General features: G+C 42.8%; 1 protein-coding gene across 1 annotated transcript in view; it reads left to right on the top strand.

The window, feature by feature from the left end:
- The first annotated feature begins 18359 nt into the window (after positions 1-18359).
- Positions 18360-27369, top strand: part of FBLN7 (fibulin 7) — a 48263-nt gene continuing 39253 nt past the window's right edge. Inside the window, exon 1 of the mRNA XM_019022634.3 lies at positions 18360-18740. Coding sequence (XP_018878179.1) covers positions 18666-18740 — 75 coding nt within the window. The 5' untranslated portion in view covers positions 18360-18665. The remainder of the gene's footprint in view (positions 18741-27369) is intronic.

A 27369-nucleotide genomic window follows, 5' to 3' on the forward strand; every position in this document is an offset into this window, starting at 1 on the left:
AACTTACTCTCATGGTTCAGAAAAAATGCATTCTATCTTCCAACTTTTCTGTAACTTAATTATTATTTTGAAATAAAGATAATTAAAAAAAAAAAAAAAAGGCCGGGCGTAGTGGCTCACGCCTGTAATCCCAGCACTTTGGGAGGCCGAGGCGGGTGGATCACAAGGTCAGGAGATCGAGACCATCCTGGCTAACATGGTGAAACGCCGTCTCTACTAAAAAAAAAAAAATACAAAAAATTAGCCGGGCGTGGTGGCGGGCGCCTGTAGTCCCAGCTACTCGGGAGGCTGAGGCAGGAGAATGGCGTGAACCCGGGAGGCAGAGCTTGCAGTGAGCTGAGATTGGGCCACTGCACTCCAGCCTGGGCGACAGAGCGAGACTCCGTCTCAAAAAAAAAGTAGAGAAAGGATTGAGTAGAAAAGCACCGGAGTGGCATACATGGTTAGTGTTGAGGCTCAGCCAGGCTGTGGTCACAACTTGATTTTAACCTTTCAGAAACTTAAGACAAAAAGTTTATTTCTTGCTCATGTGACAATTCTGCAGTAGGTATAGAGGTGGGAAGGTCCACCCTCCTCCACGTGTCCCTCAGACACCCGGGGTTTATTTCCATCTTGCGGACCCACCATACCCTAGGGCCTAATTTTTACCCCTAATTTTCTAACAAACATATTCAACATAAATATGTAAAAATAATAGTGCCTTGGCCAGGCGCAGTGGCTCACACCTGTAATCCCAGCACTTTGGGAGGCCGAGACGGGTGGGTCACGAGGTCAGGAGATCGATACTATTCTGGCTAACACAGTGAAACCGCATCTCTACTAAAAATAGAAAAAAATTAGCTGGGCGTGGTGGCAGGCACCTGTAGTCCCAGCTACTCGGAGGCTAAGGCAGGAGAATGGCGTGAACCTGGGAGGCGGAGCTTGCAGTGAGCCGAGATTGTGCCACTGCACTCCAGCCTGGGCGATAGAGCGAGACTCTCAATAATAATAATAATAATAATAATAATAATAATAATAATAATAAAAGTGCCTTAGACTATGTATCAGAAAATCTAGAAAAGTGTGTCTTGGTTCACAGCTTAATCTTATTAATTAAAAAAATCCATCTTGCTGTAAGTAGATGGGACATGGAGAATTTTCTTCATGGACATTCTCCCACCTTTGACATGTGAGGAGTGAGAGGGACAAGATGGATAGTCCCAGAGGGAAAGGAAGGGCTGTTGTCATAAGACTGATGACAATTTTGGCAGACTTGGGAGCACTTGCAGAGTGCCAGGCTTTGGTAACCACTGTATTCTCACAGTAGCCAATGAAGTATTAGTTCCCTTGGTTCATAGATTAGAAAACTGAGAGGTTAAATAATTTGTTAGTTTACCATCCTGGCAGGTGGCAAGGCTGGTATAATACTGGTGGGAATCATCCTAGAAGGGTTGTCCTCGAAGTCCTGAGGAGAGAGGAGTTTCGGTTAACAAAGTGCTGTTTGCTTGTTAGAGAAGGTTAAGTAAGACAATGTATCTAAAGTGCCTGGTGCATAGCCTTCAGGAGGCAGCTAAGGTTAACGTGAAAGGTACAGCAATGATTGAGGTGTGATTGAGACTCAACTGAAACAAATGGCATATGAAATTCAAACACATTCCAGGATTGATTCACTTGTGTTAAGATGAAGTTACCCAGAGCAAGTTTTATGCCCCTTAAGTGATAGGGAATGTACAGCTACATTAACAGAGGTGACCTGATATTTACATCTGGTCAGAGGCTGACCTGATTTTTATCTGATTTCAGATGTAAATAATTTTGACAGTATTTCCTTAAAATCATTTTGAAAAAACAAGAAGCTGCAATGGAAGTTTATGCACAGGAAAAAATGTGAAAGCTATCCAGCAGGTGGTGCCAAAGTAATGTCTCTTGAAGAGTTCTAATCTTTTTCTTTTCTCTAATTCTTCCCTTTACAGATTTTATAAATTTACTTACCAAATGCCACTAAACAAATTTGGGGATGAAGAAAAAAAAACTTAAAAATAATTCACACAGCACTGCCCTGGAAAAACAGTTATTTTGGTATATTTTAAAACTTTAAAGCTGGAAAGAGCCTCTAAGATCATTTTACAAATGAGGAAATGGAGGACCAGGAAAGCGTCACTGGCTACAGTTCCCTCAGACCAGGGTTGAAGACTGCCTCCTAGTTTGTTTTTCTCACCTCTGGTCCTTATTGTCAGGGGGAAAGAGATGCCACAGAAGGGTTGGACTGGGCATCAAAACTTGAAATACATTTTATATGCTTTGGTGACCCCTTGCTACGTCATTTCATATGACTTCATTGTCTGTCTTTTCAGCTTCCAAATTCTTGTCTCTACATGGTCATAATTCCAGTTCTCTGTTTCTTCATTTGATAAGTGGAGATTTTCTTGGGGTTCAGTGGAGTCTGCTAGAAAGGCTTGTCTTTATTTGACCTGAGTCATAGCTTTCCCAGTGCTAAATGCCTCTTTCCAGGGGATACTTATTAAAAGTATTCACAGGCATGTTTTTTAATGTCACAGCTGCCTAAAGCAAAAAATAACATTCAAAGCAAACAACAGACTGAGCAAAAACCTTAAAAGGAAAGTCTAAAGAATGAGATGACCATAAGGCCTTTGAAAAACCTTCAACATACTTACAGGAATCTAAAAGGTCACATGCATGCTTAGGGCTCTGCATGCTCAGCAAAGACCACAAACAAGAAGTGAAGGCTAAGGCAGAGTTAGTTGTAAACTGCCTGAATGAGTGCTGAAGGTGTGCCCCACCATACACACAAGCACCTCGGCAAAGACTGGGAGATTTACTGGTTCCGAGAGGTTAAGAAAGTCTCTGTCCAATAATTGTCTAACCATTACATAACTGAGTAGAGACTTCAGTGACCACATATCACAAAATATACAGACTTTACGGAATTAGTTTAGAGAACTCACCAACTACTACAACAAGTAGTAACAGCAAACCATTGAAGGGGAAGGAACTGGTTTTCAGAGTTACCACGTTACATTACTTAAAATGTCTAGTCTTTACCAAAAAATTATGACATAAGCAAAGAAATGACAGTGTATCTCTCACAAGAAAAAAAAGAGCATCAAAACAAAATGTTCCTGAGAAAGACCAGATGTTTGACTTACTAGACAAAAACTGTAAGCTGTTTTGTAAGTATTCCATGAGCTAAAAAAGTATAAATGCCAAAGTATGAGAATGATGTTTGACCAAATAATGTCAATAGAGATAGCAATGATAAAAATGAACCAAATGAAAATTCTTATATTGAAAAGTACAATAACTGGGACAAAACATTTATTAGAGGGTGCTCAAGAGCAGATCTGAGCAGGTAGAAGAAAATCAGTGAATCTGAATATAGGTCAATTGAGATTATTCAGTGTGAGGAACAAAAAGAAGATAGAATGAAGAAAAATTAACAGAGTCTCAGAGACCTGTGGAACAACCTTAAGCATACAGACACACACATGGTGAGAGTACCAGAAGAAGAAGAGAGAGGAAGAAAAATACTTGAATAAATAGTGGTTGAAAACTTTTCAAACTTGACAAAAAACAGTCTACCTAAGCAGAAAGATTAGCAAACTCCAAATAAGATAAACTCAAAGAGATCTGTACTGAAACATCATAATCAAATGATGGAAAACCAGAACCAAAGATGGAGTTTTGAAAGAGAGAAGTGACTCATTGCCTAGTAAAAATCCTCTGTAACATTAACAACTAATTTTTTCCACCTCAGAAACTATGGTGGTAAGAAGGCAATGGGATGATATATTTAAAGTACTGAAAGAAAAACCGTCAGTCAAGAATTCTATATCCAAGCAAACTATCCATTCAACATGAATAGAAATATAGACAGTTGAGATAAAAACTGAATTTGTTGTTAGTAGTTTTGCCATGCAAGAAATACTAAAGTAGGCCAGGTGTGGTGGCTCACGTCTGTAATCCCAGTACTTTGGGAGGCTGAGGCGGGTAGATCATCTGAGGTCAGGAGTTCGAGACCAGCCTGGGCAACATGGTGAAACCCTGTCCCCACTACAAATATAAAAAGTAGCCAGGCGTGGTGGTGGGCAACTGTGATCCCAGCTACTCAGGAGGTTGAGGCAGAAGAATCACTTGAACTGAGGAGGCAGAAGTTGCAATGAGCTGAGACAGTGCTATTGCACCCCAGCTGGCAACAAGAGCAAAACTCCATCTCAAAAAAAAAAAAAACCAAACAAAAAAAAACAAAACTAAAGTAAGTACTTTGGGCTGAAATTAAAGAACACTAAACAGTAATTTGAATACATATGAAGAAATAAACAGTACCAGTAAAGGTAACCAGCCAAATATAAAAGACAGTATAAATGTATTTTTGTTTGTAACTCTTTTTTTCTCCTAGTATATTTAAAAGAAACATGTATTATTGATAAATCTAAGTTGATGGGCATATAATGTGTAAAAATACAACTCGTGACAATAGCAGTATAAAGGAGAGGAGGAGAGAAGCCATACAGGAGCAAGTGTTTTGCATACTATTAAAATTGGTTTTACTCAGAACTAAAATCTTATAAATTAAGGTATTATTGGCCAGGTGCGGTGGCTCACGCCTGTAATCCCAGCACTTTGGGAGGCCGAGGTGGGTGGATCACGAGGTCAGGAGTTTGAGGCCAGCCTGACCAACATGGTGAAACCCCGTCTCTACTAAAAATACAAAAATTAGCCGGGCGTGGTGGCACACGCCTGTAACCCCAGCTACTCAGGAAGCTGAGGCAGGAGAATTGCTTGAATCCAGGAGGCAGAGGTTGCAGTGAGCCGAGATTGTGCCATGGCACTCCAGCCTGGGCAACAGAGTGAGACTCTGTCTCAAAAAAATAAATAAATAAATAAAATAAGGCATTATTGGTAGACCCCAAGGCAGCACTAAGAAAATAACTTTTAAAAAATGTACTAAAAGAAATGGGAAAGGAATTAAAATGGTTAACTACTAAATTTTTTGAACAAAACAGGAGACAGCAGTGGAGGAACAAAGAAGATAAGACATACAGAAAACAAAGAGCAAAAAAGGAGAGGGAATATGTGAATGTAATGAATAACATTTTGTCAGTAAAACAACTTACATGAAATGGACAAATTCCTGGAAGATAAAAACTACCAAAACTGACTCAAGAATAAATAGGCAATCTGAATAGACTCATAGTAAGTGATAAGATTCAATTAGTAATTTGTAAAAACTACCTACAAAGAAAAGTCCAGGCCCAGATGACTTCACCATTGAACTCTACTAAACATTTAAAGAAGAATTAGCCTGGGTGCAGTGGCTTATGCCTGCAATCCTAGCACTTTAGGAGGCCAAGGCAAGTGCATCACTTGAGCTCAGGAGTTCGAGACCAGCCTGGGCAACATGGCGAAATCCCTTCTCTACAAAAAAAAAATTAAAAAATTAGCCAGGCATGGTGGTGTACACCTGTAGTCCCAGCTACTCAGGAGGCTGAGACAGGAAGATTGCTTGAGCCCAGGAGGTCAAGGCTGCAGTGAGCCATGATCACACTACTGCACTCCTGCCTGGGCAACAGAGTGAGACCCTGTCTCAAAAAGAAGGAGAAGGGAGGAGAAGGAGAAGGGAGAAAGAGGGAGAAGAAGAAGAGGAGAAGGAGGAGGAAGAGGAAGGAGGGAGAGGAGGGAGGGTGGAGGAGGGAGACGGAAAAGACGGAAGAGGAGGAGGAGAAGGAAAGGAAGGAAGGAAGGAAGAGAAAGAGAAGAAAAAGAATAAGAATGATTAGTGCCAATTCTTCATGAATTCTTCCCAAAAATAGAAGAAGGCACTTCCCATCACATTTTATGAGGTCAGAATTGCCCTGATGCTCAAACTGACCAAAGACAACATGAGAAAACTACAGACCAATATCTTTCATGAATATGGAAGCAAATGCTCTCAACAAAATACTAGCAAACCAAATCCAGCAACATATGAAAAGAATTATACACCAGGACCAAGCAGGATTTATCCTGGGAATGCAAAGATGGTTTAACACCTGAAAATTAATGTAATACATCATATGAATAGGACAGAAACTCAAAAATGCTATGAGTATCTCAATAGTTGTAGAAAAAGCATTTGCCAAAATGAAATACCCTTTCATAATAAAAAAAAAAATACCAACAAACTAGAGGTAGAGTGAAATCTCAACATGACAAAGAGTACCTACAGAAAAAACCCCATAGTTAACGTCATACTAAATGGCAAAAGACTAGAAGCTTTCCCCCAGTTATGGTCTGAATGTTTGTGTCCCCCACAAGTTCGTATGTTGAAACCTAATCCCCAGTGGAATAGTATTGAGAGGTGTGACCTACATATGTAACAAACCTGCACGTTCTGCACATGTATCCAAGAACTTAAAGTATAATTAAAAATAAAAAGAGGTGCAACCTATAGAAAGTGATTATGTCATGATGGCATCATCCTCATGGATTTGATTACTGCCCTTATCAAAGAGGCCCAAGAGAGCTTGTTTGCCCCTTCTGCCATGTGAGGATTCAATAAGAAGTTGCCATCTATGAGGCACAGACCAAGCTCTTACCAGACATTGAATCTACTGGCACCTTGATCTTGGACTTCCTAGCCCCCAGAGCTGTGAGCAATAAATTTGTGTAGTTAATAAGTTACCCAGTCCAAGATATTTTTTTATAACAGGCCGAACAGACTAAGACACCCCCTAAGATCTGGAAAAGACAGGAATGTCCTCTCTCACCACTTCTGTTCAACATTGTACTGGAGCTTCTAGCCAGGGAAATCAGAAAAGAAAGAAAGAAAGAAAGAGAGTGAGAGAGAAAGGGAAATAAAAGTTATTGAAATGGAAAAATAAAAATATCTCTAATGCAGATTTAATGATCTTGTATATAAAAATCTCTAAGGAATCCACTACAAAACTATTAGAACAACAATGAGTTCTGTAAGGTTTCAGGATACAAGATTGACATATGAAAATCAATCATATTTCTTAAGCTTGCAATGAATAATCCAAAAATGAAAGTAAGAAACCCATTTACAATAGCATCAAAAAAGAACAAAATACAGTGGCTCATGCCTGTAATCCTAACACTTTGGGAGGCTGAGGCAGAAGGATCGCTTGAGGCCAGGAGTTCAGAATCAGCCTGGACAATATAGGGAGACCCTACAAAAGATTAAAAGAATTACTCAGCATTTTGGGAAGCCAAGGTGGGCGGATCACTTGAGGTAAGGAGTTTGAGACCAGCCTGGCCAACATGGTGAAAACCTGTCTGTACTAAAAATATAAAAAATAGCTAGGCATGGTGGTGGGCGCCTGTAATCCCAGCTACTCAGGAGGCTGAGGCAGGAGAATCACTTGAATGCTGGAGGCAGAGGCTGCAGTGAGCCAAGATCACGTCACTGCACTCCAGCCTGGGTGACAAAGACTCTGTCTCAAAAAAAAAAAAAAAAGATTAACCAGGCATGATGATGGACATTTTTGGTCCTACCTATTCAGGAGGCTAGGGCAGGAGGACCACTTCAGCCCAGGAGTTGGAGGTTGCAGTGAGCTATGATCACACCAATGCACTCCAGCCTGGGGAACAGAGTGAGATCCTATCTCTAAAATACATAAAATAAAATAAAATAAAATACTTAGGAATGAATCTGACAAAGGAAGTGCAAAACTTATACACTAAAAACCGTAAAATATTGTTGAAAAAATTAAGCTATAAATGAATTGAACAAATTCCATGTTCACAGAAGACTTAACATTGTTAAGATAGCAGTCTTCCCCAAATTGACCTAGATTCTGATAATGCAATCCTTACCAGAATCCCTGCCAACTTCTTTGTAGAAATTGAGAAGCTGATTTTAAAATTCATATGCAATTTCAAGGGACCCAGAATAGCCAAAATAATGTTGAATAAGAACTAAGAGGAGGATTCACACATCTCAAAACTTACTTTAAAGCAACTATAATCAAGACAGTTAAGTAATTGCAAAAGGATAGTATATAGATCAATGGAATAGAATTCAGAGTCTAGAAATAAACCCATACATCTATGGTCAGATGATTTTCAGCAAGAGTGCCAAGACCATTCAATGGAGAAAGAACAGTCTCTTTAACAAATAGTGCTGGGACAACTTCATAGCCACATGCAAAAGAATGAAGTTGGACTCCTACCTGAGAATATATACAAAAATTAACTCAAAATGGACCAAAGACATAAATGTAAGAGCTAGATCCATAAATCTCTAAGAAGAAAACATACGGGTAAATCTGCATGACCTTAGATTTGACGAACTATTTTTAGAGTTCACACCAAAAGCGTAAGCAACAAAAGAAACAGATAGATTGGACTTCATCAAAATTAAGAACTTTTGTGCTTCAAAGGACACTATCAAAAAATGAAAATCAACCCACAGAATGGGAGAAACTATTTGCAAGTCATATATCTGATCAGGGACTTGTATCTAGACTGTATAAAGAACTCCTTCAACTCAATAATAAAAGGACAAATAATCCAACCAAAACATGGCAAAGGTTCTGAATACACATTTTAGGAAGATATACGACAGGCCAATAAGCACATAAAAAGATGCTCTAATCATTACTAATCAAGAAAATGAAAATCACAACCTTAATAAGATACCACTTTACACCCACTAAGATCGCTGTCATAATAGAAACAACAAAAAAGGAAAATAACAGTGTTCATGAGAATATGGAGAAACTGGAACTCTTCTAAACTGCTGGTGGGAAGTAAAATGGTACAGCCCCTTTGGAAAACAATCTGGCAGTTAATCAAATGATTAAAGAGTTACCATATGACCCAGCAATACCACTCCTAGGTATATGCCTAACAGAAATGAAAACATGTCTACATAAAAATTTGTACACGAATGCTTATTGTAGGATTCACCATAATAGCCACAAATTGTAAACAAACCAAATTTTCATCAGTTGATGAATGGATAACCCAAATATGATATATCTATACAACTGAATATTATTCAGCCATAAAAGTCAATGAAGTACTGTTAAATGTGACAACATAGATGATTCTTGAAGCATGTTAAGTGAAAGAAAAGCACTCACAAAAGCCCCATATTTTATTATTCTGTTTTTACAAAATGCCAAGAATAGGCAAATTCATAAAGACAGAAAGTAGATTAGTGGTTTCCTAGTGCCGAAGGAATAAAAGAATGAGGAATGACTGCTAATGGGCATAGGATACCTTTTTTGAATGATGAAAATGTTCTTAAATTAGATATTTGTGATGATTGCACAACTTTGTGAATATACTAAAAAGCCACTCTGTCATACCCTATAACGTGGTGAATTTTGTGGTAAATGAATTATACCTCAATTTTAAAAAGTTATATTCAGGGTAGCACAACAGAATAAGGAACATCTGCAACATATCATTAACAATCCCTGGATACAATCCCAAATAACTAGGCATACTAGTAAACCAGAAAAAGTGACCTATACTCAGAAGACAAGCAATAGCTATTGAGCCTCAGAGCATACCAGATGGTAAATGACCAAAAAAAGGATTTTAAAACTGCAGTTATAACTATGCCCAAAGAGCTAAAGGGGAAGACAAAGTTTATAATAAATAACCAAATAGAAAATCTCAATAGAAAACAATATTTAAAAAAAACAAAAACAGTAACAAAAAATGGAAATATGAGACCAACTTATATAATAAAAAATTCACTGGATGTGTTTAGTGATGGATTGAGGTGACAGAAGAGTCAATGAACTTGAAGTTAGACCAGTAGAAAATATTCAACCTTAAATACATGAAAAAAAAGAAAAAAGAGCCAGGTGCGGTGGCTCACGCCTGTAATCCCAGCACTTTGGGAGGCCGAGACGGGCGGATCACGAGGTCAGGAGATCGAGACCATCCTGGCTAACACGGTGAAACCCCGTCTCTACTAAAAATACAAAAAAATTAGCTGGGCGTGGTGGTGGGCACCTGTAGTCCCAGCTACTCCGGAGGCTGAGGCAGGAGAATGGCGTGAACCCGGGAGGCGGAGCTTGCAGTGAGCCGAGATGAGCGAGACTCCATCTCAAAAAAAAAAAAAAGAAAAAAGAAAGAACAGTGCCTTGTGGACTTGTGGGACAATCGTAAGAGTTCTAACGCTAAACTAATTCTAAAGGGACAGGAAAGAGAGAATAAAGGAGAAAAATTACTGGGTTAAATAATGGCCCAAACTCCCTAAATTTGGTGAAACACACAAATTTATAGATTCAAGAAGCTAAGTGCACTCCAACCAGAATATGCAGAAAAGTACATGTAGGCATGTTTTACCTGCAGAAATCCAAAGACACAAATATAATATTGAAACCACAATGAATGGGAAGAAATGGCACACCACATAGAGATGAACAATGACAGAAATGAATCTGACCTCTCATCAGAAAGAATGGATGCTAGAGAACAGGTCAGTGATATTGTTAAAGTGCCGAATGTAAAAAAAGTCAACCCAGAATTCTATATCTACCAAAAATAGTCTTCAAGGACAAAGTCAAAATAAAGACATTTTCAGATAAATCATATTTTTAAAAATTTGTTGCTAGTGACCCTACAATACAAAGTATGCTAATGAATGTTTTTCATGCTGAAGGAAAATGATATCAGAAGGGAACTTGGGTCTTCAAAACAAAATGAAGAGCACCAGAAATTGTAAATATATCTATAAATATAAGAGTATTCTTGCTAAAATTTTGTTAAAAACACATATGACTATTTAGAGCAAAAATTATAATATTACACTATGGGGTTTTTAACATATATGGACATAATATGCATATGACCACCATAGCATAAATGACAGGAGTTGGTAATTGGCCCATTTCATTGCAAGCTTTTTACATTTTATTTAATTTACTTATTTACTTTTTTTTTTTTTTTTTTTTTGAGACAGGGTCTTGTTCTGTTCTGTTGCCCAGACTGGAGTGTAGTGGCTCTGTCACGGCTCACTGCACTCTCAACCGTTCAGGTTCAAGTGATCCTCCTGCCTCAGCCTTCTAAGTAGCTGGGACTACAGGCACACACCACCATGCCTGGCTAATGTTTTTCATTTTATTTTCGTAGAGACAGGGTCTCACTATCTTGCCCAGGCTGGTCTAGAACTCCTGGCCTCAAGCGATCCACCTGCCTTGGCCTCCCAAAGTGCTGGGATTACAGACATGAGTCACCACATCTGGCAATCTTACATTTTATATGCTGTATACACTGTTAATGCTAAAAATCACTGTGATAAATTAAGAATGTATATTGTGATCCAGTGGCAGACATTAAACAATTATAACAATAAAGCAGAGGTATACGTTAAAAGTCAATAAAAGAATTGAAGTGAAATTTTAAACATTCAATCAATTAATCTAAAAGAAGGCAGAAAAGGAAAACAGAGTAATAAAAAACAGAGGGAACTGGCTGAGTACAGTGGCTCATGCCTGTAATCCCAGCACTTTGGGAGGCCGAGGTGGGCGGATCACCTGAGGTCAGGAGTTTGAGACCAGCCTGGCCAACATGGTGAAACCCCGTCTCTACTAAAGATACAAAAATTAGCCAGGTGTGGTGGCAGGTGCCTGAAATCCCAGCTACTCAGGAGGCTGAGGCAGGAGAATCACTTGAACCCAGGAGGCGGAGGTTGCAGTGAGCCAAAATTGCACTACTGCACTGCAACCTGGAAGACAGAGCAAGATTCTGTCTCAATAAATAAACAAACAAACAGAGGAAACAAATAGAAAACAAATGATAAAATGGTAGGCCTAAATTCAGACATATCAGTAATTACATTAAATTTAAATAAACCACTCAGCTTAAAAGGCAAAGATTTTTCACACTGGATAAAAAGGTGAGACTCAATTATATGCTATCTAAAAAAGGCACACTCAGTGACAGAGTGAGACTCTGTCTCAAAAAGAAAGAAAGAAAAGAAAGAAAGAAAAGGAAGAAAGGAAGGACTGAAAACATATAGTGGAGAGAGAGAGAGAGAAAGAAAGAGAAGGAAAGAAAGAAAGAAAAAGAAAGAAAGAGAAAGAAAGAAAAAGAAAAGAACTGAAAACATACAATGTCTTCTCTGACCACAGTGGAATTAAATTATAAATAAATAATAAGATATCTGAAAGAAACCAAATATGTGGAAATTAAACCACACAGTTCTAAGTAACCCATGGATCAAAGAAAAAATTATGAGAAAAATTAGAAAGCATTCTGAACTACATGAAAATAAAAACACCATATATCAAAATTTATGGTATGCAGCTAAAGTAGTACTTAGAGGGAATGCTGTAACTTTAAGTACTTATATTAGGAAAGAAGAAAGGTATAAAGTCAGTTACCTATATTTCAATTTTGATAATCTAGGAAAAAAAGAGCTGAGTGAGTAAACCCAAAGAAAGAGAAAGCAATAAAACAATAATATAATATAAGCTGTATTTTCTTATTTTCTGTATTTTCAATATTCTTGCATCTGGGGCCTTGCTGACCTGAAAGGACTGCTCCTCTGGAGTTTGCAAATTCTGAAAGATAGTAAATGACTTGCTCTAGAGCATGCATTTTATATGCAAACCAAATAACCCCAAGTTCATACTCCTGCTTGCTTCCTTTTATCTGCTACAATATCCTTTTGCCCTAAACACCGCAAAGCTGGGTACTGGACAACTAGGGACCACCCCTAGAGCCTGGAGCCCATCCAAACTCTTCAAACTATCCAATCCTAAACCTGTTTAGCTTGCTTACCTTGTTTCAATTGTTCCTTCCTGCAAAAACCACAATAAAGTCACTTGTCCACAGTTCCTCTCTCTCTCTCTCTCTCTCTCTCTTTTCCTCTCTCTCTGCCTGCTCATCTCACCTGGGCATTTTCCTGTGTGATCCTGCATGACATACCATCCCTCTTGTTCTTAGGAGACTGTGAGTATAATAAAAACTTCTTTCTTCATGGAAATTATTTTCATGTCTATGTATCTTACCACACCTGATTAAAACAAATCCTAGGTACTATTGAAACAAATAAAGATATGAGCAGAAACCAATGAAATTTTAAACAAACACTTGAGAAAATTAACAAAGCAAAAAGTTGGCTCTTTGAGAAGAAAAACAAAATTTATAAATGTTTAGCTATAATAATTAAGAAAAAAGGGAAACAGCACAAATCATCAATATTAGGAATAAAAGAAGGGCTACCACTACAGATCCTACAGCCATTAAAAAGATAAGTGAATAATACCATTTTATGCCACTAAATTTGGCAAATTAGATAAAATTAAAGAATTCCTTGAAAACTATAATGTATAACTGACATAAGGTGAAATAAAATATTAAATTATACACACATTTATTTAAAGATAATTTTAGACTTAAAAGTTGCAAAATTAGCACTTACACCTTTTATCCAGGTTTTCTTTTTGCTTAGCATTTACTCAATTTCAGTTTGATCTTGGGCAACCTACTGAAGCATTCTAAGCCTCAGTTTCACAATCTGTAAAATGAGATTAATAATGGGACCCATTTCACTGGGTTGTCGTGAGAACAAATGAGAGCATTTGTGACTGGTTTACAGTAGGTGCTCAAGACATGTTTGTTTCCTTCTTATGTTGTCCCTGTATGAAGGACCATCAGTATAAGCAATGTTAGGCACTTTATTATTTTGAAGTCTCATAATCTCTTTGATAAATACTTGTATTCTCATATATAAATCAAGAAGCTGAGGCCTGTAAAGATTAAGAGGTTACAAGTTCACACTGGCAGCAAGAAGGGGGTAAGATTTGGCCGAGGCACGTCTGACTTCAAAGGCTGTGTGTGCCTGACTGCATCCAGCATCTCTGCTGCTTCCAAAGGCATGTGGAATGGCATTCGTGGATGTTCAATGTCTTGCTCCTTTTGGCAGATGTTAACTGGTGTTTGGTCTTTAATCACAGCACAGTGAAATCTGCTTTTCTACAGGCTTTCATCTTGTAAAATTGGAAATGCTTTTCTAGGGGGAACGGTTTCTACTGGCAGTCCTGATATCATACATAAGTAGACAGTCTCTTCACCTTTCAGCACAGGACTGCACAGTTCTGTTGGCTAAAGCTCTAGATGTAATGTGATAATGTAGTGCCTGGCACAGGGCCATGCCCGGAGTTGGCACTTGATAGATATTTTTGTAATGAATGAATTGGATGAAGTCACTGCACCCCTGCTAGACCATTCTCCCTACACTGTTTCTACCCTATTATCCTGTCAGGCTAACATGCTGGACTTTGTTCCTGGGACCTCTGTAGGTGCTTCGTGGGGGCTGATGACATTTAGAACCACAGAGAAATGTGGGGTAAAGGATGAAAAGGGAGAGAAGCAGCTGCAAATGAGCTGACAGTAAGACTCAGCCATAGCTGAATCAGTAAGTCCATGAACCCAAAATGGTATGCAACATGGTACGGGGCACCACTGGGGACCCAGAGGAGCCCCCAGGACAGCTCTGGAAGGATAATTTCAGACTGGATCTTGCTTCTGCTGGCATCTGTTTGTTTATTTAATTTATTTTTGTCTTTCTGAGACAGAGTCTCACTCTGTCACCCAGGCTAGAGTACAGTAGCAATCTTGGCTCACTGCAAGCTCCGCCTCCTGGGTTCATGCCATTCTCCTGCCTCAGACTCCCGAGTAGCTGGGACTACAGGTGCCCACCACCATGCCCAGCTAATTTGTTGTATTTTTAGTAGAGATGGGGTTTCACCATAATAGCCAGGATGGTCTCGATCTCCTGATCTCGCGATCCGCCCACCTCAGCCTCCCAAATGCTGGGATTATAGGTGTGAGCCACCACACCCAGCTTTTTTTTTTTTTTTTTAGATGGAGTCTCACTCTGTTGCCCAGGCCAGAGTGCAGTGGCACAATCTTAGGTCATTGCAACCTCCGCCTCCTATGTTCAAGTGAGTCTCCTGCCTCAGCCTCCCAGGTAGCTGGGATTACAGGTGCCTGCTACCACACTCGGCTAATTTTTGTACTTTTAGTAGAGACAGGGTTTCATCATCTTGGCCAGGCTGGTCTCGAACTCCTGACCTCAAGTGATCCGCCTGTTTCAGCTCCCGAAGTGCTGAGATTACAGGCATGAACCACCGCACCTGGCCTCTGTTGGGGTCTTAAAGACACATTTCTGCAACAAATCTTCCCATTTTGTGTTGCATGCCTATGTTACACAGAGAACCTGAATGTATCAGAGCACTAATCCAAGGAGATGGCAACTGATCTTACCAAAAGACGTTTAAAATACTTTCTGTAGACATGTTGAACCCCACCAAACCAATCCCCTGACACTCAAGAATATTCTCTTGAGAACTAAATAGAGGGGAAATAGAGGAATAAAATAGCTGATAAGGGCCTAGGCATGGTGGCTCATGGCTGTAATCCCAGCACTTTAGGAGGCCGAGATGGGTGGATCACGAGGTCAGGAGTTCAAGACCAGCCTGGCCAAGATGGTGAAACCCCGTCTCTACTAAAAATACAAAAATCAGCTGGGCGTGGTGGCAGGTGCCTGTAATCCCAGCTACTTGAGAGTCTGAGGCAGGAGAATAGATTGCCTCTGTGAGGCAGCAGAGGTTACAGTGAGCTGAGATCATGCCACTGCACTCCAGCCTGGGCAATAGAGTGAGACTGTCTCAAAAAAAAAAAAAAAAAAAAAAGGCTGATAGGCCCATTGTATTCAGTTAAAGGTGAGGGTTGGGGGCTTAAAGGTAGAGCACCCAGCTGATTTTCATGGGCTGTCTGCTTGTAGACAGCCTTGGTAGGTTCTGGACTTGATAGGCTCTGCCTTGATTACTGCAGATCCAGGGCAGCTGAGGACAAAGACAGAGAAAGGACAGTGCTGCTGGGGCAGTCAGATCTTAGAAGGTTCATTCAGACCAGATGCCAGAACACTTAGAGGGAAGGCAGCCATAGGGAAAGGGTTACAAATATAAATAATTACACAGGAAAAAAAATCCTGTTGAAACTTAGAAATATTTGAAAAGTAAAAACAAAAGCAAAAACCCAAGAAAACAAAAAACAACAACAACAAAAAAAACAGAAAACCCCCCATTACTGTAAATAAAATTCCTGAAATGCTATGATCATATATTTAATATAAGCAACATAGTAGCCCTAAAATGAGAGGTGGGATAAAGTCAAAGGTAGTCTGTCCTAGAAACAGCACCGCTCTGGGAGGGGGATCTTGAGACCAGAGTTTGCATTCCTTGGGCAAGTCAGTCAACCATGCCCCGATTCAGCTTCTTCATCTGTGAAATCAAGAATCTCTTCCAGCTTTATGACTCCACAGAAAGGGCAGGAGAAGAGAAAAGAAGGCTTGCTTACATCTGCCCGATGTCTGGTTCCCAGCGCATAGCCAGAACAAGGCTAAGAGCCAGAACAGCTGGCCTTCCAGAGAAGGTCGCCATGTAAACACAAGGTGGGATAGGACACAAAATATTAATAAGTGCAGCCACACTGACCAGGAGGAAGCTTTTCAAGGATAGGGCAGAGGACAGAGAGACAGGGAGCAGGGCAGTGGCTTTTGGTATAGACAGCAAACACACGAGAGATTGAGGCAGAAAACCACCATCTCCACAGGCTGCCCTGGATCGGGCCATGCTGTCCCATCCTCTCCACCTGGATAGGGAGAAGCAGGGGTATGACCATGTCTCTTTTCAGGATGTTCAACCAGGAATGCAAAATAAAATTACATGGATCCCTTGCAGGCTGCAGTGGCTCACACCTATAATCCCAGCACTTTGGGAGGCTGAGGCGGGTGGGTCATTTGAGGTCAGGAGTTCAAGACAAGCCTGGCCAACATGGTGAAAACCTGTCTCTACTAAAAATACAAAAATTAGCTAGGCGTGGTGGTGCATGCCTGTAGCCCCAGCTGCTTGGGAGGCTGAGGCAGGAGAATTACTTGAACCAGGGAGGCAAGGCTGCAGTGAGCTGAGATCAGGCCACTGCACTCCAGCCTGGGCAACAGAGCAAGACTCCGTCTCAAAGAAAAAAAAAAAAAGTTTACATGGGTCCCGTTCCACCTCCTTTGCATGGGAAGGTTGGGGGAGCAGCACTGTAGGATTTCCTGGGCAACCAATGCCCAGGAGGCCAGCCTAAACCATGTCCCCTGCTTTTTGGGGCACTGGCTAGGTTCTGAATGTTGGTGTCTCCCCTAAATTTATATGTTGGAAACCTCATTCCCAAGATGATGGCATTAGGAGGTGGGACCTTTGGGAGGTGACTAGGTCATGAGTGCAGAGCCCTCACAATTGGGATTAGTGCCCTCAGAAAAGAGGCCCCAGAGAGCTGCCTTTCCCCTGTGAGGACACGGGAACCAGAACTCTGGCCCTCGCCAAACACCTAATCTATTGACACCTTGATCTTGGACCTCCCAGTCTCCAGAACTGTGAGAAATATGTTCTATTGTTTATAAGCCACTCAGTTTATGGTATTTTGCTATAGCAGTTTGAAGGGACTAAGCCAGGACTCCAACTTTCCTTTCTGGCCTCTGCTGGGAAACAGCTCCTGCTCTGCGGTCACAGTCTTGTGGGCTCCCCATTCCCTGAGCTCTGAGTGGGCTCAACAAAGTGAAATGTGGAAGAGGAAAAAGAGATCTGGGGCTTGACCAGACTTGTGTGTCCCAGGACATCTGCAGTGACTGCCTTCAGAAACCTTCCAGGAAGAACGTCAGTCATGCCTTCCGGGAACTCAGGTCTGAGGCATCTGGTTGTACCACAGCCCTGATGGCAGGGGACTTCAGACTGCTCATGCCGGCCTGGCACTTCCTGATTCGACTTTAGCAAGGCATGCAATGTTCTAGAACCTGACCTCCGATTTAAACTGAGTTTCTCCTTCCCTTGAGCAAGGAGGACGGTGAATCAGAAGGACTGTAGATCCCCTCACTGTATCACTGTGTGTGTATCTACTCACTGTGCGTGCGTGTTCTCACACCCCCATTGCATTATTTAAAGGGACACTAGTTTATTCGGATGGAGAACTCAGTCCACCGCATGTCAAGCTTATGAAGCCCATCTCCTGGCCCCCTTCTAGGAATGTCGGGAGGAGGGTGTCGCGTGGGCTTTGAAGTAGGACAGACCTGGGTTTGGGTTTCTGTTCTGCCACTTGTCCTTGGTGACTGAGCCTCAGTCTACTTGGTTGGGAAATAGGACAGTCAGGAGTGAACCTGCCCAGAGTGGGCTTCCAGTCACCCGCACATATGCGGGGCACTGGCCGCCCATCCCTGCCAGGCCCTGAGGATGCCCGCGCTCGTCCTCGGCGTCGCGCCCGGCCTCCTCGGGGAGCCGCGCGGGTTGGGCGCGCTCCCAGGCGCATTCCTGGCCGGGCAGCCCCTCCTCCCTCGTCCTTAGCCAAGGGGCTGGCGCCTCCCCGCCTCGCCCGGACTGTCTCGTGCGGGCAGCTGCGGACGCTCGTGGCCGCGCTGCTCCAGGGTCCGGTGCACGGCGCACCTGGACCCTAGCAAGGGCCGGGCGGCGCCGATCCCCGCGGGACGCACTGCGCTCGGGGGCCTCCTGCCTCCCTCCCTGCCCCAGCCGCCCCCCGGCCGCGCGGCGCCCCGCACCCTGCAGGGGCGGCTGCCGCATCGCTGGGACAAACTCGGCAGGGGAGGCAGACAAAGTTATTTCCCCCTCCCAAGCAGCAGGATTCCGATTGGCAAGATGGTGCCCAGCTCTCCGCGCGCGCTCTTCCTTCTGCTCCTGATCCTCGCCTGCCCCGAGCCGCGGGCTTCCCAGGTCAGTGTCCCTCCCGCCTCTCTCCCCTGTCCCGCGCGCAGGGGAGGCAGCACCAAGGCTGGGGGACCTGGGCTTGCCACTTTCCACTCGGATGCCTGGGTTGAGAGCTTGGAGCGATGCCTGGGCTGGGGTTCAGTTTTCAGAGAGAGGTGCAGGGTCCCCCATCTGTCATCTCAGATGCATCGCTGGCCGGGCCCCTGGGAGGACCCGGGCTGGGGTGCGAAAGCGTCGGTCCATTGTGGGAGAGGACTCCGCGTGAGAACCGCCGGGAGGAGGAAGATTTCTCAGGGAGTTATGAGACATTGGTCTTTCCTGGGTCTCCATGAGAGCTCCAGGTCACCTAATTAGCTTAGAGAATGTCCCCGCCCTCCAAACTCCGACATTTAAATTTCCAACCGAAATATTAGAACACTCACGGGACTTTCTTAGCAGTTTGTGGCATTTCCCAGGCAGAGGTGGCCCGGGAGGTTTCTCAAGCAGTCCCTTCCTGAGCCGGCAAGGCCCTGGATGTGGGACTACATTTTCTTAAACACATATACAGGCGGCTTGCTGTTTAATTTTTCTGTTCTTGCCATTGGCATTTGTTCGAATCTCACCGGATTTATTTGTTTAATACTTGACCAGATTCGCTTTTATATTAACCATTAGCAACTGATTTTTAAAATTAAGGCGAGAACTTGAATTGCCGAGTCCAGGACCCACATCCAGCAGAGTAGCCCTGGCAAGCCAGGGTGAGGGGCCCGGCCATGGACTGCCGACCCCGCTACCTGCACAATACCAACAGCAGTGGGTAGCGGAGAGCCTGCACACGCTTCCCGAGTGCCTGCTGCGTCTCAGGCTCCCTGCAGGGTATCTTCCAGTCACTTCATTCCCGGAGCAACCCTGTGAAGTGGGGACTGTTACCCCCATTTTGCAGATGATGAAACTGAGGCCCAGGGAGGATGAGACGTATTCAAGGTCACACAACCAGAAATGAGCGGAATAAACCCAGTCTCTCTTGTTGGGCTCCAAGATTTCTTCCTTGCCTGCAGACACTTGTCCATACTCCCTGGCCAGAGACTGACTTCCTGGGCCAGGCAGGCATGCCCATGGCCACCTAGAGGCCCCTACGGTGCAGGAAGGGATTCCAGGCAGGCAGAATTTGGCTCAGACGAGACGTGGTGATGTTAGTGCAGAAGGTGGTGAAGGGGCACCACAGGGAGATACTCAGTGACCAGGCAGAAGAGGCCCAGTTTGGGGCCACGCTAAACCCACCCAACAGAAAAATGGGGTCTCCTATCAACTTTCCAGGTTACAGAACAAAGTAAAAGCCCACCTCAGACCTTGAGCCCAATGCCAGAAGCATAGGTGGGTACATCCCTAAGCCGGCTCCCCAGCCTAGGCTCCAAGGAGGCAGCGCGGACAGGATGTGTGATGAGATGCTTGAGAACCAGGCCCTGCCATTGTGTGATGTTTGCTGCTCAGGGAATGAGGTAAACACCTGTCTCCTGAGGTTACCTAGAAACGAGGTGAGACCGAAGCACTTGTCATATGTTTGCAGCTGCTGCAGAGGCAAAGTGAGCTCACCCAGACTCTGTACCTGGAACTTCTGGGTCCAATCCCTGTCCCGCCACATCCAGGCTTTCTCAAGTTTCTTATCCTCTAAACCTTACTGCCTTGAGCTGCAAAATACCTGTCTTAGGTGCTTTGTGAGGGGAAAGGGAACAAAAGAGTTTGCCCATAGATGGTCATTTAAAAATTCTAGTGAGACTCTCTTTCACCCACAGTCCTATGTGGCCAGGGGTCTCCCCTTCTCCACCCTCAACCCTGTCCGGGCAAGCTTAAACGGTGAATTGTAAAGGAAGCCCCAGGGCCTGGTGCATGCTGGAACAAGCATTACCTGACTCCTTCCACGTTTTGGGTCTCTGCTCAAATAAGTAATCCTCTGCAGAGACCTCCCAGAACTCTCTCTACTCTAAACAAGTCCTCTCTCTGTCCCTGTATTTCCTGTTTGGGTCCCCTGAAGGGCTCTGGCATAGTACCGATCATCATTTATAATGATATATTTTGGTAGGTTTCAAGTTTATTGTCTGTATTCCCACTATAGGGCTCCAGGGCCAGGGACCCACCTGGCCTTAAAGTAGTGTGAGCCCTGGGACTCCTGAACCCACCAGTAAGAGCCATTGGTTGGTGGAGACTCAGTAAGTTTGGAGAATGAGCTGTGCCCACAGGATCATATCTTGCCATGGAGGAGATGAGATCGGTCAGGTGGGAGGCACTGAGGACAGGCTTCCTCGACCAAGGCCCATTGACACAGCAACTCCAAGGAGCTCTAGATGGAGACTGCGGTGCTCCTCATGGGGGTGGGCCACAACCCTGTCTGGGGTTCCCGTTTGCTGGCAAATGTGCTTGCTTTGTGTTTTAGGAGACAGCGCAAGGGTAATATCATGAGCGTATGTGTGTGTTTGTGTGTGTGTGTGTGTGTGTGTCAATAGATGTATGTGTCTCTGTGTGTAGTTGTGTGTACACACCTTTTTGCGTTGGTACCTGTGGTTGTGTGTGCATCTGTCTGTGTGAGTGATTGTATGTGTGATGGTAAGTGTATGTGTGTGTGCATATCTGTGCTGTGTGTGTGATTGGGTATGCACATGTCTGTGTGTTGGTGATTGTGTCTCTGTGATTGTGTGTGTGTTACAGGGGAGGGGAGGCTGTGTGCTGCAGGGTCCAGAGCAGTGGGCCTGCGGGGATGGAGTCTCATCTCTCTCCTGCTCTCCTCTGTGGCTATCCACTGTGTCTCTCTTGTCAGCGCATCTGTCCCAAGTCACTTTGCAGGTTTTTGTCACTGGCTGATGAAGAGCAGGTGGTCATGGGGAAGGAAGGGAGGCTGAGAAGTATGGGGTGTGCAGAGAGCAGGAGCCCTTTCTGGACACTGTGCCCACCCTGTGGCCTTCCCACTGGAAGAGAAACACCTCATTGGGGAGATCAGAACAAATATCTAACCATCATCTCGCACTTCACCTTCAGCCCACAGTAGCTCTGGGCGGGCAGGGGATGCAGGCTCCCGGCCACCTCCTTGCCTGTGTGGGGAGCTGCTATGGTGTTTAAGCAGGCTTCCCTCCCTGACCCTCTCCCTGTGATCAGATGTCACAGGTCTCCAAATTCCACCATGAGAGGTTCATTCTTTTAGTTGCCTCCTCCCATTTGATACATTGCTTTTTATAATTAAATAAAAATAAATGTTGTTCATGTATAATTTCATGATTTTAACCATGGAACTATATTCTATGTGTGGCAACCACCACCACAATCAGGGTACAGAACAGTTCCACCGCCCCCAAAACTACATCATGCTGCTCTTTGAAGTCACACCCACTACCCACCCCAGCCTTGGCAGCCCTTATCTATTCTTTATCGTTACAATTTTGTCTTCTCCATCATGTCATACAATTTTTTATTTTATTTTGTTTTAGAGACAGGGTTTTGCCATGTTGCCTAGGCTGGTCTCGAACTCCTGGGCTCAAGCAATCCTCCCATCTCAGCCTCGTAAAGTGCTGGGATTATAGCTGTGAGTCACCGCACCCGGCCTCCACAATGTCATATAAATGGAAAAGAGTACGTGGCCTTTTGGGTTTAGTTTCTTTAATCTCATTTGCTCTGAGAATATGTGTTGGGCAGTGCTTGTGGCTGCAGCATTTACCCCGAGATAACTTTGTCACAAAATATCTTTTATTATTTTCACATTGCTTAGTATATCAACTTTGGAAATAACAGACATCATTCTATTTATAGCATTCTGTTCTTAGTAGTGGTATTTCCATTTACAAAATATAGTAATTCTTGATTGCTGAAAATGTCAAATCCTAGAAAACATAGCTCTCCTACGCGTGATATTAACATCGCTCTGGAACAGTTGTTGGCCGAAGATTCAATTGATGCATCCGATTTTTCCCAAATAGACGATTTTAATGATTCAGACAATTCTGATGTTAGTTCTGCTTTGAAATAACTACAAGAACAGTTTTTATATTTTATTTTCACATTGAAAATCATTCAGATTTGCTTCAGCTTCAAAAAGCATGTTTCTGTAAAATTAAATGAGCACTGGCAGCAAGCTGCACTTTTTTTATTCTAAATAAGAAAATTAACTTCGTATAATGCATCTAAGAATCACCCAAGCTACAGGCTCCTTTTTGTTTTTGCTTTTGTTTTTGTTTTTGTTTTCTTTTCTTTTTTTTTTTTTTTTGAGACGGAGTCTTGCTCTGTCACTCAGGCTGGAGTGCAGTGGCGTGATCTTGGCTCACTGCCACCTCCGCCTCCCGGGTTCAAGCGATTCTCCTGCCTCAGCCTTCCGCGAGTAGCTGGGATTACAGGCTCTCGCCACCACACCCAGCTAATTTTTGTATTTTTAGTAGAGACGGGGTTTCACCTTGTTAGCCAGGATGGTCTCTATCTCTTGACCTTGTGATCCGCCCGCCTCGGCCTCCCAAAGTGTTGGGATTACAGGCGTGAGCCACTGTGCCTGGCCTCTACTGTTTATCGGTTCACCCACTGAACAACACCCACCCGTGGTGTCATTCCAGTTTTGGGCAATTGTGAATACAGCTGGTATAAGCATTCAAAATACGCTTTTCATGTGAATGTATTTTCATTTCTTATGGGCAAATACCTGGGAGTGGGATTGTTGGGTCATATGGTAAATGTGTGTTTAACTTTGTAAGAAACTGCCCAACTATATTCTGTATTAGTTTTACCACTTTACATTTATGAAAGACCTCACTACACTGCATCCTTACCAGCACTTAGAGTTCTCAGGTTGATTTGTTTTTCTCCAAGTCATTCTAGTAAGCATGCAGTGGTATCTCACTACAGTTTTAATTTCCATTTCCCTAATGACTAATGACATTGGACATCTCTTCATGTGATTATTTGCCAAATAGTCTATTGGGCAAAACGTCTGTTCGAGCCTTCTGCTCATTTAAAAAATTGATTGTTTGTTTCTTTTTCTTTCTTTTTATTTTTTTGAGATGGGGTCTTTCTAAGTTGCCCAGGCCAGCCGTGGAATTACTGGGCTCGAGTGACCCTCCTGCCTCAGCCTCTGGAGTATTTGGGATTACAGGCAAATCCTGATTGTTTTTAATAAATTTTGAGTGCTCTTTAATTATTCTAAATACAAAGCCTTTTTTGGATATGTGAGTTATAAATATTTTCTCTCAGTTTGTAGCTTAACAATGACTTTTGCAGAGCAAAATTTTAAATTTTAATGAACTTTAGTTTATCAATTTTTTATTTTAATGGATTGTGTTTTGGGTGTCAAGTCTAAGCACTCTTGGCCTAACCTCAGGTCATGAAAATTTTCTTCTAAAATTTTTATAGTTTTACATTTTTATTATGATCCATGTTGAGTTACTTTTTAAAAATTAGGTGTGAGATTCATCTTGAAGGCCACTTTTTCATGTGGATATCCAATTGTTCCAATACCATTTGTTGTTGAAAGACTGCTGATTCACACACTTGCCTTAGCAACCTTGTCAAAAATCATTCATCGTACATGTATGGAGAAATTTCTGCCAATAACACACTTATCTTGATTACTGTAGCTTTACAGTAAGTGTTAAAATTGAGTAAAGTGAGTCCTCCAACTTTATTATTCCTTTTCAAAATTCCTTTGGCTATTCTAGTTTCTTTGCCTTTTCATTAACATTTCAGAATCAGTTGTCTATGCCTATAAGAAATTCTACTGGGCCGGGCACTGTGGCTCACGCCTGTAATCCCAGCACTTTGGGAGGGCAAGGTGGGCAGACCACCTGAGGTCAGGAGTCCGAGACCAGCCTGGCAAACATGGTGAAACCCCGTCTGTACTAAAAATACATAATTAACCAAGTGTGGTGGCACATGCCTATAATCCCAGCTACTCAGGAGGCTGAGGCAGGAGAATTGCTTGAACCTGGGAGGCAGAGATTGCAGTGAGCCACAAGCTGAGATCGCACCATGGCACTCCAGCCTGGGCAACAAGAGCAAAACTCTGTCTCAAAAACAACAACAACAACCAGAAACTACTGGAATTTGTATTGGGATTGCATTAAATCTATAGATCAATTAGAGGAGAATTGGCATCTTAAATGTACTGAGTCTTCCAATCTGTGAACACAAAATGTCTTTCTACTTATTTAGATATTCTTTGGTTTCTTTCATCAGTATATATATATTTTTAGTTTTCAACACAAACATGCTGTGTTAGACTTATACCTAATTATTTCATTTTTGAAGCTTTTTTTTTTTTAAATTCATTTCCAAGTGGATATCCCTAGTATGGAGAAATCCAATGGGCTTTTCTGCGTTGACCTTGTATCGTGTGACCTTGTGGAACTCGATCATTATTTATAGGGAATTTTAAAAAATACATTTCCAGGGGGTTTTTTACATGGACAATCATGTCATCTATGTATTAGAGCAGTTTTATTTCTTCCTTTCTAATGTATGTGTCATTTATTTATGTATTTAGCCTTATTACATGGACTAAAATTTCAAGTACAGTTTTTAACAGGAGAGTGAACATTCTTGCCTTGTTCTAGAACTTAGGAAGAAAGGATTCGTTTTTTCAACATTAAGTATGGTTCTGGCTGTAGGTTTTTTGTAGGTGTTATTTGTCTGGCTAAGGTTTCCTTCTTGTCCTAGTTTGGTACAATACTTATTATGAATGGACACTGAATTTTTTCACATGCTTTTTTTCTACTTCACTTGATATGGTCCTGTGGTTTTTCTTTAGTCTGTTAATAAGGTGGATTTTCTGTCTTCTGGAAGAGATGGTGTAGAATTGGTGCCAGTTCCTGAAATGTCTGGTAGAATTTACCAATGAAACCATGTGGGCCTGGAGACTTCTGGAAAGTTTTAACTATGAATTCAATTTCTTAGATACAGAGCTATTTAGGTTGGCAATTTTTCTTCCCTGGGGTGAGTTTTGGTAGTTTGTATCTTTCAAGAAATTGGTCCATAGCACCTCTCTCGAGGCACCTACTTCTAAATACTCTGGGGACCACTCCGCATTTCTACACAATTGATCTCCTATAATGACAGATAAGTGCTTTGTTCCATAATCCACTACAGAGCCAAGTAGTCCCCTATGATTAATTTCCTTTCTTGTGTAACTTTTTAATTTTCCTAGAGTTTATTCCCTTTTGCCTCAGTCTGCCGTCTACACAAGCACAATTGTTTCCAGGATCTCCTTCCCAGTCAGTGTTCTGCCAGGGCTGCTTGTCCCTGGAGCCCAGACTCCCCCGGCCTCTCTGCATTCGGCTCCCGCCTTGCTGCTGCCCTCCCTGGGCTCGTGGCCCTGCGGCTACACAGGGGCTTTGGGAGAGAGTCTCTCTGCTATCCTGAGCTGGAGTCTACATTTTCGAGATCACATGTCTTCCTCTTTCTTTGGCTTACTCCCTTATTTTTTTGAACCCATCCTTAGGAAAATGATTTTTAACTCATTATTGCTGGGCTTGTCAAATCACTTGCCTACAGTAGATATCACACTTTTTCTACACGGAAACTTTTAAGCAGCCAACAGTAGCATCATGATCCCGGGTCGTAGGTGGGGGGTCTGCTGTGGCCAAAAAAAGTGGTGGCTGAATCCTACAGTTGGGAGCAAGGCCAGAGGAGGAAGTGAGAGGAGGAAAGCTGACCCGCGCTCTCTCCGACTCACTGCCCGCCAGCTCTCCTCCCCACTGACTTCCCAGCGAAAATCAAGACCTCGCGCTGGAGCAGGACTTGAGACTTATTTCTTGGTCTGAGAAAAAAAAAATGAGCTGAAGGGTGGAAAAATGAAAACAAAAGCTTGCTCCTTTCCGGCCTAGTGTGGCCTGGGAAGTCAGCCCATCAGTGTCAATTTAGCTGCCAATTCGGATTGATTGCCTGGGACTGCCTAGAGTCCAGGTTGAGATGGCTCCTCAGTCACTCTAGAGCTTGGCATGAAAGGACACCATGATTGACAGGGGTATCTGCCCTCATCCTAGCACCAGGAGTGTTCACTAACCCTGAAGTACAGATTTTAATACTAATGCATGAAGATGAGCTGAAACAGCAGGGGCTTGTGAATCATTCAGATCTATTGATCTGAGATAAATACCGCTATCTAAAATGAGGTATTTCATAAAACAGATATTTGGTGCCTACAATGGCCCAGGCACTGGGAACAAAACAGACAGTGATCTTGCTTTGATTTTAAGAGAGAAGCTCTGGATCTGAAGTTGGCAGGCCAGGGCAGCAATTTGAGCCAAGCTCAGCTGGTCTGCTGTGCTAGTCAGGGCCAGACTCAGCTCATCTGGACTGGCCTTGCTCGTTTGTCTGTAGTCAGCTGCCAAGCTAGCTGGGGCTGGTTGGTCTAGGGCAGTTCATCTGGTGCATGCAGGCTCTGCTCCGTGAGGCCTCTCATCCTCCAGGAGGCTAGCTGGGGCTTTTCTCATGGTGGTTGTGGTGGTGGTGATGGTGGTTGTAGAGCACCAAGACTGAGCAGAAGCTCACAGACTTCTTGAGACCCAGGCTTGGAACTGGAGCATGACTTCCACTGCATCCTGTTGGCCAAAGCAAGCCACAAGTCCAGCCCAGATATGAAAGGTGGGAAAACAGACTTCCTTTTTGATGAAAAGAGAGCAGAGTCTCCTTG

This window comes from Gorilla gorilla, chromosome 12 (genome assembly GCF_029281585.2).
Source record: "Gorilla gorilla gorilla isolate KB3781 chromosome 12, NHGRI_mGorGor1-v2.1_pri, whole genome shotgun sequence".
NCBI lineage: Eukaryota > Metazoa > Chordata > Mammalia > Primates > Hominidae > Gorilla > Gorilla gorilla.